The 12,451-nt window shown below is 26.4% G+C and overlaps 2 protein-coding genes across 2 annotated transcripts; both read left to right on the forward strand.

Annotated features, from left to right (window-relative positions):
• The first annotated feature begins 1,445 nt into the window (after nucleotides 1-1,445).
• On the forward strand, nucleotides 1,446-4,083 carry LOC126844094 (uncharacterized). Its single transcript, XM_050581955.1, has 6 exons — nucleotides 1,446-1,650; nucleotides 2,010-2,160; nucleotides 3,026-3,117; nucleotides 3,292-3,442; nucleotides 3,556-3,647; nucleotides 3,971-4,083. The coding sequence occupies exons 1-6, from the start codon at nucleotides 1,570-1,572 to the stop codon at nucleotides 3,977-3,979; spliced, it is 576 nt and encodes a 191-aa protein (XP_050437912.1). The 5' UTR covers nucleotides 1,446-1,569; the 3' UTR covers nucleotides 3,980-4,083.
• Nucleotides 4,084-8,952: 4,869 nt separating this feature from the next.
• LOC126844085 (uncharacterized) lies at nucleotides 8,953-12,161 on the forward strand. Its single transcript, XM_050581942.1, has 5 exons — nucleotides 8,953-9,071; nucleotides 9,419-9,584; nucleotides 10,532-10,623; nucleotides 11,520-11,664; nucleotides 12,031-12,161. The coding sequence occupies exons 1-5, from the start codon at nucleotides 8,985-8,987 to the stop codon at nucleotides 12,123-12,125; spliced, it is 585 nt and encodes a 194-aa protein (XP_050437899.1). The 5' UTR covers nucleotides 8,953-8,984; the 3' UTR covers nucleotides 12,126-12,161.
• The last annotated feature ends 290 nt before the right edge of the window (nucleotides 12,162-12,451 follow it).

The following is a 12,451-nucleotide window of genomic DNA, read 5'->3' on the forward strand; positions in this document are numbered from 1 at the left end:
ACAATTGTATTTTAATATTAAACCATTATTTAATGCCGTTTATTCAACAAAGGCGTACTACACACACAAATTTCTACATTGGTTTTTAACTAATAGAATAAACGGCTTCATACTTAAAACAGATCATGTTTAATAGTAAATAAATGTATATTAAAATATAGAACGTATGGTATTCAAAAATCTCCTAGCTTCGTAAAATAATAAAATAAAAATATTAAAAATAAAAGTCATAAAACTTAAGTAGTTTTAGAGTTTATAATTACATTATTTTTCATAATAACTTTACTACATAATTACATTAGAGATAATAGCGTTGACATTATAATTAAATTAAATGATCATAAGTTTTAAAAAAGTTCATAAGAATAAAAAAAATAAAATGGGAAATTATAATATTTAATATAGATTTATCCAAGTCGTGTCTTTAGTTCAATTTATCATTATAAATATGTGTCTAATAAAAAAAATAAACTCGTCTTTATATATTTTTTCTTAAATGTATAAAAGCTCATAATGTCAAACCTCCGCCACATTTTTTTTTCTATGTTGTTTTTGTACAATGTGATCTCAATTTTTAAATTTTATTGCCCCCTCCTGTTTGGTTTTTTTTTGATAGCGGTTTTTGAAACTTTTAAATGTTACCGATAATATATTTCAATAACTTTTTAAATTTAGAATAACGTACTACAGATTTTGACTGGTCGATAACCAGTTTTGGACCACTGTTTTTGAAATTATAAGAGTTTAAAAGTTAGGATAGGAGGGGAAGCGCGGTTGGGAAATGCGCGCTGATAAAAATTATACTACACTCCACCTTTCCTTCTGTCCTGAACTTGAAACTTCAAAAATAGTCATCCGAAACTGGTTATCGACCAGTCAACATTTTTAGTACATTATTCTTAATTTAAAAAGTTTTAAAAATATATACGTTACTATTCAAAGTTCAAAAGTTGCTGTCAAGAAAAGGTTGGGAGGAAAAATATAATTTGTATTTTGATTTTTTGTTTAAAAATCATTCTATACTATTAATCAAGCCTAATCATTCTCACGACTTAATGTTATGATATAATAAAAGAGCGACTTTCGGAGTAAAATCCGATTATCTTGTTAGTTTTTGCTCAAAAAATATGTCATTACGGTTTTATAAAAGTGATAGATGTAATATTTTTTCAATATAAAATATAAATTATAGAAAAATGTTGTTAGTTTACAATCAAACTTAAAAAATGTATTCGTCTGGTATGTTTTGTCAATATTATAGTATGAATCACAAAAAAACAAACAAAGCTGTTTTCAGCTTTAATGAGATGCGAAAATGTGTGTTAAGATGCGAAGATGTGTTTTACCATGTTTTTTTGTTAATACTTTAACAAAACATACACATAAAAAAACACCTTAACATACGTAGGTAATTGTAAATATTGTCAACTTTATATTATTATAAACCACCATATTATTCTTCGAGAATGGACTTTAATACCAATCGGCAAGAAAATCACTTTTATCTTATTTAATTGAAATTTAAACACGTTTTTTAAAGTAATAAAGCAGATTACAAAAAAACAGAATATGAATATGAAATACATTTTGGTTTTGTGTTTTACTATAAAATTCTTGGTTCAAACTGTTGCGTACAGTACCGATGACGTGGTAAGCATCATGCAAACTGAATAAACGGTTATCATCTTGTAAATTGTATTTTCTTTTTTTTTTAATTAAAAATATGGTTAATATATTTTTTTTATTAAGTTCCCCTTAATTGTAAAGTTTTTTAATTTTACCTAGAATTTGGTAGCAAGTTTTGTTATTGTAAGCAGAGATGTGCATCATTCAAATAATATGTTTTCTAAATAATCATCTAGATAACATATAAAAATAAACAGTATATACAAGTTTTACGAAAAATGTATACTATATTTATAACAATTATAGCGCTTAAATTTACATACCTTTTAAAACGTTTTTTAGATAACCTATAATTTTTAATGACGTGGGTTAATGCTTTTCAGGCTATAGAAAATTATGTAGTAAGCATCAACCAATATTCAGGCCAGGAAACTGCTCTTACTACGGCTCAATTATTGAATATTCTGGGCGACAACTATGTAAATTGTGTGAATATTTGTGTTGCAACAAATCGTATAAAAAAAAACGACTTAAGTAATCATTCAATTTACTACATTTATCATATAAGAAAAAACTTTCTGTGAATTATATGCGATCAATGAGTCAGGTGATGTTTGAAAGTATTATCATACGCATAAAAAAAAAATGAAACTTTTACATCTTACTTTTTTTTTATATAAAACATGATAAATATTATTCTAAAGCAAAATCGTATCACTGTAGTCCGGAAAATATAAAAATTAGTATAAAGATTCATAATATAAAACTCACTTTTGTCAAAATTTTTCGTGGGAAATTACATACGAGTTTGCTTGTTAATACATTATAAACAGCTGTAAAAAGGTTACCAAGCCAAATTTTACATTATTTGCATTAACTACTATTAGTTTAACTGGTTTTAAACTTGTAATAAAAAAGGCCAATAGGCAAACATTTAAATTTAATTTATGCCTTTTTTACAATATAAAAAACTGTTTACAAAAATAAACGCTGTATCGTTCGAGAACGTTAACATGGTCATATCAGAAAATCAAAATATTGCTAAATTTATTAAGAATTTGTTGAGGTTATATTATTAAAACTAAATCATATACTAATCATTTAAAACAATATTAAATAATTTAGTGTTTTCCTAGTATGGTGTCCCGCTGACTAAATAATAATTACTCATATAACATTCCATAGCTCTTATATCTGTCAAAAAATATTTTTATTAACTATTTTTCAAATAAGTTGGTTGTATTTTTTAATTACAATTTAGGTATTAAGAGTTACTCTGGCCAAGTGTAAAAGAGGAAAAATGTGTTATGTAGATTGTTAATGAATTTACTTTCACATACCTAACATACATTGTAATGACTTAACATCAATAGAAATACCTATTCATTGTTTGTTTTAGACTATGTAAATAATGTTCTATTCAGGATTATCGTGGGTTGCATTTGCGGAATAGAGAACAATACAGTACAAGAATTTTTAAGGAAACCAATTGTAAGAAAATTGTTTTAAAATATTATTCGAAAAATAATTTACACAATTCTGATTATAGGCAACCAAAATGTTTAGGCCAATAGTTCTAATTTATTTTATAAAATCTTATCAACAATTACAGCGCTTTTTTAAATTTAAGCTATCATTTTTATGGCGTGTTTCAATAATTTACAGGCTATAGCCAATTTTATAATACACTTCAATCAACATTCAGGTCGGGAAACTGCTCTTACTACGGCTCAATTATTGAATATTCTGGGCGAGAACTATGTAAATTATGTGAAAAATTATCTCAGGGAAAAGAGTATGACTACAAACGACTTAAGTAACCATTGAATTTACTACATTTATCATTTATCAATAAAAGCTTTCACCTAATATATATATTATAAGTTATAACGACCTATCATCAATAGTATTATTCATTGATTGTTTTAGACCATGTAAATATTGCTCTATTCAGGAATATTGTGCAATACATTTGCGGAAAAAAGAACACGACAATACCAGAATTTTTAAATAAACTAATTGTAAGCATAATGTTAGAAATATTATCGAATACGATTTTACACAATTCTTAATGTAGGCCAACTGTGAAATAGACAATTTGCTCTTGTTAATAACAAATAGTATAAAGCAAATCATTTTTTTAAGAAGACCTTTCAGTAAATTTTTCTTTGTGTCTTATGTATTTAATTTTTTTTAAATTAATATTAAAATATTATATATTAAGCTGTATTTTTTAATGCCTTATAGCATTAAAAAATCTGGCATTTTAAAAACTACTTAGGTCATAAACATAGCATAGATTATAACACCTAACATCTATAATATTGTTTATTGATGGGTTTAGATCAAGTAAATGATGGTCTATTCGGGGATATTGTGAAATTCATTTGCATACAAACAGAAGTGTCCGTAGAAAATGTTTTAATTAATTATTAATGATTCAATACTTTAATAAATATGGTTTTAAAATAAAAAATTGTTATTTGGAATTATTTAAAGTACAAATAGTAAAATTTTCTTAAAATTTAAGGTAAAGTATTGTAAAATAAATCATCATCGGACAAATTATTAAAATGATGCGAAGCACGATTGAGGGGCTTGCATACCCAATTTTAGTTGCATGGAATTTTATTTTAAACGTATTAGGATGCCTTGAATTAAAAGATGGAACTGATAAAGAAAGTTGAGATAGCAAATCTGGAGAGTCAATTGGGATATTAAAAAAAATTATCAAACTCTCTTTGTCGCCTACCAACGTTTCAATTTATACAGCACAACTAGTACGAAACGACGATATTTTATACTATATACTTTGATGAGCAACACTGCTCTTTTATAATTACTTAACTCTTAACCAGATCCTGTAGGAGTTATGTAGGTGATGGGAATGAGAGAACTCGGCAGAAAAGAAAGAAGTTCCAGACCGCCTGCCAAAAAAGTCAGCCTAAAAACTGTGTTAAGCAATAACACAAAAAATTGAGCTATGGATATAATCTTTAACTATAACAAACATTTTTTTTTAAAATCATTGTTCGAAAGTATTAAAATTATTATATGATTATTTATATAAACTATAAGTAGATATTGACAATGAAAAAAATTAAAAATTGAAAAAAAGACTTGAACCATAATTTAAATCCAACTAAAAATAAACGATTTTTTAAATTTATTTAAAAGTTAAATTGATTCAAATTTTTTTCCATTTTAACTAATCTTTTATGGGAGTCAGATATCTTGAGACGAAATAATGTGTGTTCATTACTCCAATATTAGCTGTTATTTTCTTTATATATTCGAAAAATATATACTAGCGTCTTTTAAAACGTTAAGATCCGAACGTTACAGTAATTCATACGTGATGTGATATTTTTTAATTATTTCATTTATCATCTTCACATGGCCGTAATCCTCTTCCTCCAAATGGATAGACAATGTGGCAATTTCGCTGTTACCGGATGTAATTTTTTTTTAGTGAACTAATTACACTTTTAATGTATTTATCTAACTGGGAGATTGTTCGATAAGCCCAATGGTCATTTTTCGAGTTATTAACTCATTAAAAGATCATTTGACTGATCAACACAAGAAGAGAAATTAGTCACAAAAGTAATAATTTGCTTATAGTGTTGCCCAGTGTACAAACCATTCAATTTACCAATACTTACCATATTTCTTAATTGTAAAAATAGGTACTGACTGTTTTTTTTCATATAGTTTAGGATTACCAAGACGAATCTCAAAGCCATCGTTTTAAGAGTGGTTATGAATTCATTTTGTATATGCCATTGCTCATCTTATATTTTAATTACTTTTATATTTTATTAAATTATATGATTTAAATATATGTAAAGCGGTCTTTACTTTTTATACTAATATGCCAACACAAATACATTTTTGATTTTAGCTTTTACCATAAAATTGTTGGTATTTCAGTCTGTGGTCGGAGATACAACACCCGACGAAGCGGTTAGGATAGGTTTGAATTCGACTTCGGTTTGAACTATTTAAAGTCGACATGAAACGCACCTGTTTAAAAAACGGGGTCGAGTGTAGGCAACTTAGCTACATATATGTAAATTAATTAATAGAAATAATGTATTATGTTTTGAAATTAAAAAAATGATTTTCTCAGGATTAACAAAAATTGACATTGATCTTTTTTCCCTGCAGCCCTTAATTTGTTATATACCCACAGTTATTTTATTTAAAATAAGAAACTTTTCTTTCATAAAATAATTCTAATTTTTAGTTTTTCTTTTTAAAATCATTTACAATTACTTTATTTGGAAATTGTTTGTACCAAAAAAATATTGAAATAAATTTAATACACATTATTTAACAAATGTTTTTCAAACTATAGAGAAACACTGTATGACGCAAATGGCAATGTTATTTGAAAATAACAGAACGTTCATATTTCAAAAAAATACTTGTGCCGGATAAAACATTTCGTTAGCATATAATAATTTTGGTTAGCGTTACAAGAAATTATTGTCAAATATTTCAAATATTCCTGATATTGTTTTAGCACAATAAATCAAAATGTTAAATATATTATTATACCGAGGTTTAAGTCATAAAACCATTGTTGAATAAGTTTCTTTTTAAAAGCAACCCGTTCAAATAACAAAACATATTGGGCACAAGTTGTATCTTGTGTTACCTATAAATTAATGTGACTCAGTACCTCTCCAAAAAATACAAAGTTAATATTAAATAGCAGAACGTACATGTTCTAAAAAACAACAGAGCCGGATAAAATATTTCAGTAGCAAAAAACAATTTTGGTTAACGTTGTATAAAATTATTTTCCAATATTTTATATATTAATTATTTTGAATAGGTATCATAAAATTACATTGTAATAATAAATAAGCCTTGATACCATTAGAAATGATTTTCGTTGCTAACCCAAAATAAACACTTGGTTTGTAACAATGTTAATCACGGTACTCGAATAGTAGGTGATGATTAATTTTATGTTGTGGCCAAAAGTTTCTTAATAATTGACCTTAATCGGTTTATTGGCAAAACATTCAATTGGTTAGTTATTTGGAATCAATTTAACCATTCATTCAAGTTTGTTCGTTGTGAAAACAACACATAATATCCCAACCCCTAACCCCATCCCAACTCCCATCCCTATCTCCATCCCCATCATATATAATGATAAAAGGATAAATTTTCGTTAGGTTTTTTGGTAACGCTGACGATTTTTCCGGTTGTGTGCCAAAGCAGACATAAAAAAACCAGTACAGTGGGGTCGGGGCATAGTGGGGACGGGGAGGTCACAGGTTTACAGGAATTTTTTAACCTGAAAGTGATAAAATCACTTTCGAAAAAACGCTTCGATGCAAATCGGTAGTTAGTATTTTCAAGCCAGTACAGTCCAAACCAAGCACAATATAAACCAGCAAAGTTAGAAAATTTTAAATTAAGGTTCTGTATTTACAAATGAGCATCAAAGCGTTAATTTGAAAGTGGCATAATGTAATCAAAGTAATAAGGAAACGGAGAGGGCACAGGTCTACAGGAATTATTATAAATAAAAGTGATAAAATTGAATAAAATCACTTTTAAATTAACGCTTTGATGCTCATTTATAAATACAGAACCTTAATTTAAAACTTTTTAACTTTGCTGGTTTATATTGTGCTTGGTTTGGACTGTACTGGCTTGAAAATACTAACTACCGATTTGCATCGAAGCGTTTTTTCGAAAGTGATTTTGTCACTTTTAGATTTAAAAATTCCTGTAAACCTTTGACCCCACTATGCCCCGACCCAACTATGCTCCGTCCCCACTATGCCCCGACCCCACTGTACTGGTATTTTTTTTCTTTTTGCAAAAACGTAGTGGACCAAATAATACAAAGTCTTGTTATATTTTGTTGGAATGGTCGACGATTCATGTTTCAATCGTTTGTACTCCATAGTTTAAATTATAATTATAATTATTGTGTGAATGTTAGCACATTAGTGTGATGTTTAGAGGCTTTAATTATAATAATTTTCAATAGTACATTTTCGTACTATTTTTGTGCAATATAAAGAAAAAATTGAATTTGCATTTTTATTACTTGTTTAAAAATTATTCTATACTATTAATCAAGCTTAATCATTTCCACGATCCATGTTATGATATAAAAAAATAATCATCCAATTATCATGTTACTATTACTTAGAAAATATTTTATTACGGTTTTATAAAAGTAAGAGATGTACTATTTTTTCAATATAAAATATCAAGTATAGAAAATATGTGGTTAGTTTAAAACCAAATTTAAAAAAGTTTTTCATCTAGTATGTCTTGTCAATATTATGGTATGAATCATAAAAACATATTCTGTTTTCAGCTTTGATGAGGAGCGAAAAGTTAGGTTTACGCTGATGTACTTTGTTTGTTTCGTATCTGTACCCACGATAAACTACTTATTTATAATTTCGAAGCAGCATATTATATCAATGTAAAATAAGGTAAAATATATAAAAAGCAATTTCGCTGCCAAATCCAACACGATATGGTATTTTTTTTAAATAAATTAAATTGTAATAAACATTTTCAAAACATATTTTTTCTCGTAGCTTACATCCATAGCTCGTGTAGGTACAAAAACACCAAAGGTTGTAATGTACACACGTAGGTTATTGTAAATATTGTCAACTTTTATATTATTATAAGCCACAACAGCGTTACAAGTAAAGCATGATTTTGTAGATAATATCTATATTATATTACTATGGAAATGTATACTTACTAAATGATTTGTTCTTATGGTATAAACATTCCTCACCCTTAAAATCGGAAAACCCCAAAAAATTTGATAATGGTTGGATTGAGCAAAAATTTATGAGCATAGGAAATTCGTTTATATAAGAGACATTTTTAATTGGAATGCAATGGATTGCCAATAGGCACAGTATATCAATCAAAATTCTTTTAATTTTTAAATTAATATCTAGATAATCAATGTATGACATAACAATGTATTTTGAAATTATTATTTTGATGATTGTTTTTATCCTATAAAAAATGTTCTACTATTTACACCCAATAAAATATACATTATTATGGTAAAACTTGTTTTTTATCAAAATAATTCTCCGGCATAAAAATATGTTTTACTTTACTTTACGCTAAAGTATTGTTTACAAAATAGCAAAAGCGTTCTACAGCAAACTAAAATTCTTAAAAACATACTGTTGTATGATAAAATATTATTTACATTATTAGCTTATTATTCTTCATGAATGCACTATAAATACAACTTACAAATCGATAATAAAATCACTTTTATAGTTTTTAACTGAAATTAAAACACGTATTTTAAAGTATTAAAAATTACAAAAAAACAGAATATGAATATAAAATACATTTTGGTTTTGGGTTTTACTATAAACTGCTTGGTTCAAACTGTTGCGTTCAGAACTACTGCAGCCGATGAGGTAAGAATCATGCAAACGGTTATCATATTGTAAATTGTATTTTTTTTTTTTTTAAATTAAAATTATGTCTAATACATTTTCTATTTCATTTTTTATTTAGTTCCCCTTGTATGTACATTTTTTCAATTTTACCTAGAATTTGGTAGCAAGCTTTGTTATAGCAATCATTCAAATAATATGTTATCTAAATAATCATCTAGATAACAAATAAATAAAAAACATATTAAAAGTTATTGAAAAGTTTATAATATATTTACAACATTTATTGCGCATAAATTTACTTATCTTTAAAGACTATGTGTTATATCCAGCTATAATTTTTAATGATGCGTTTTAATGCTTTACAGGTTAAAGACAATATTGCTATACAGAATTTTGTTGCTCGTAGTAACCGAAATACTAGACGGGACATTGAACTTACTACGACTCAATTATTGCATCTTCTGGGCGACAAATATAAAAATTATGTGGGTTTTTACAAAGGATTTAATCATGTGCCAGATGACCACTTAGGTAACCTTTTGATTTACTATATTTTTTATGTAATAAAAGCTTTCTCTAGAATTGATGCAAAGCTTTGAGGCAGGAGGTTCTAGGAAGTATTTTTATTCGCAAAAAAAAAAAATGAAACTTATAAATTTTACTTTTTTTTTTTATAAAACATGATAAATATTATTCTTAATAAAATCTTATCACTGTAGTCTGGAAAATGTAAAAAGTAGTAAAATTATTCATATTATAAAACTCACTTTTGTCAACATTTTTTGTAGGAAATTACATACGAGTTTGCTTATTAATACATTATGAACAGTTATAAAAAAGTTACTAAGCCAAATTTTACATTATTTGCATTAACTACTATTAGCTTAACTGGTTTTAAACTTGTAATAAAAAAGGCCAATAGCAAACATTTAAATTTAATTTATGCCTTTTTTACAGTATAAAAAATTGTTTTTAAAAATAAACGTTGTATCGATCGAGAACGGTGACATAGTCATATCAGAAAATCAAAATACTGCCAATTTCAATCAGAATTTGTTCAGGTTATATTATAAAAACTAAATCATATACTATTCACTTATATCTATATTAAACAATTTAGTGTTTTCCCTTCAAACAACATTTCACAGCTCTTTATCTGTCAACAAATATGTTTAATAACTATTTTTCAAATAAATTAGTTTTTAATTTTTTATTACAATTTGGGTATTAAGAGTTATTCTGGCCAAGTGTAAAAGAGAAAAAATGTGTTATGATCTACATTGACTATCTAAGTCAATAAAGTAACTTTCACTCTAATGTTTTGGGCTGATGTATGGTGGGTACTGAGTAGTATAACTTTGATTCTTTAATCATTTTCCTGGATATTGTGCAACTGCTGTATATATTATAACATTATACCTAACATACATTGTAATGACTAAACATCAATAGTATTACCTATTCATTGTTTGTCTTAGACTGTGTAAATATTGAACTATTCGGCCTTATCGTGAGATTCATTTGCGTACAAAAGAACACGACAGTAGCAGAATTTTTAACTGATCAACTTGTAAGCATAATTTTAGAAATATTATTCAAATAAGGTTTTACACAATACTGAATGTAGGCAAACTGTCAAATAGACAATTGGCTCTTGTATTGCATTGTTAATAATAGATAGTATAGTATAAATAACTTTTTCCAGAAGACCTATGAGTGAATTTATCGTTGTGTTATCAGGATTTTATTTTTTTAAATAAATTAAATAATTATTATTACATTAACTTTGAATAAGTTACTTTGGTTAATTTTCTATTTTCATTTCACATAAAACTGGCTAGTGTGTTGTGTGATTGCAGACAAACCAATGTAAAAGGCTACTTGCCCTATTGTAATTGTTTTTTTAGAATAATGTTGTTGTTTTTTAAAACGGAAATTGCGAACGCTAGTTAATATATTAATATTAATATTAATTATTATGTTTAAACTAAAAAATTATCTCATTTAGTTTTATTTATCGTAAGGGGTAATATCATCCAATTTGTTATATTTTTCTAAAATGTCGTAATCAAATTATAATGTTAGAAATTCATTTAAATGATATTATATTTAAATATAAATTTAAAACATAAATAAGGTTAAGCTAGTAATTATTTGAAAACTGATTTTTTTAACTGTCCAATTATTTAATTATTTGGCTAACGTTTTGAAATACATAATATTTTGACAAAGTTATTACAAAAAAAATTTTTAGGATAACTTTTTGTAAGATACTGCATATTATTTATATGATGGTAACTTATGTAAGATGAACCAGAATATATCATTATCTCGAAATATTTGAGCAAATAGTTTCTATTTATTTTCTAAAATCTTGTCAACCATTATAGTTCCTAAATTTACATACTTTTAAAGATGTTACATTATATTAAAATATAATTTTTAATGCCTTTCAATACTTTTCAGGCTATAGACAGTGCTATAAAACGTTTCAACAGTAAGCCAGGTCATACAGGTCTACTTACTACGATGGAATTATCGTCAATGTTAAATTGTGACAGTAATGTGGCAAATTATATGAGAGAAAGAACATATACTCCAGATGACTTAAGTAACCATTAAATATATTACATTTATCATTTAATAAAAGCTTTCTCTGAATTTGATGCGAAACTGTGAGTCAGTGGTTTTAGGGAGTATTTCTTATTCGCAACTACAAAAAATGAAACTTTTAAATATTACTTTTTTTCATAAAACGTTATAAATATTTTTCATAGAACCACTTCTTACGATAGTAGTCTAAAATATGTAAATATTCCTGAAATTTATTATATTATAAAACTCACTTTAGTCAAAGCTTTTTATTTATCTTTATTAGCATAGAGATTAACTTTTTCACAAAAAACCTACTTAGGTCATGAACCTAGCATAGATTATAACACCTTACATATACAATATTACTCATTTATGGTTTTAGATCAAGTAAATGATGACCAATTCGGGGACATGGTGAAATTCATATGTATACAAAGGAGCGTGTCAGTAGAAGTATTTTTAGGTGCGATACAATGATTCAATACGTTATGTGCTGGGCTATTATAACTTTTAAAGGACTATTATTATAAAATATTTATTTTTAAATCGTTTGTGAAATTATAAAATGTAATGTACTAATAAAATATAATAAATATGGTTTGAAAATATAAAATCGTTATTTGGATTTATTTGAAATACGATCGGAATGGTTAGTTTTCCTCTTATAAATATCTTAGGGTTTTTTTAAATCCAGTAGCCCGTAAAATTAATATTTATGTTCGCATTGCTCGATAGGTGAGTACACCGACAACTAGACACAAAGAAAAGTTTTGGGATAGTTAGAGAAGAGCCTAGACCTAAGC

The sequence above is a fragment of the Adelges cooleyi genome, unplaced genomic scaffold, assembly GCF_023614345.1.
Source record: "Adelges cooleyi isolate 19-005CV unplaced genomic scaffold, UGA_ACOO_1.1 ACOO_flye_CR_arks_rails_tigmint_CR_PRNA_108, whole genome shotgun sequence".
NCBI lineage: Eukaryota > Metazoa > Arthropoda > Insecta > Hemiptera > Adelgidae > Adelges > Adelges cooleyi.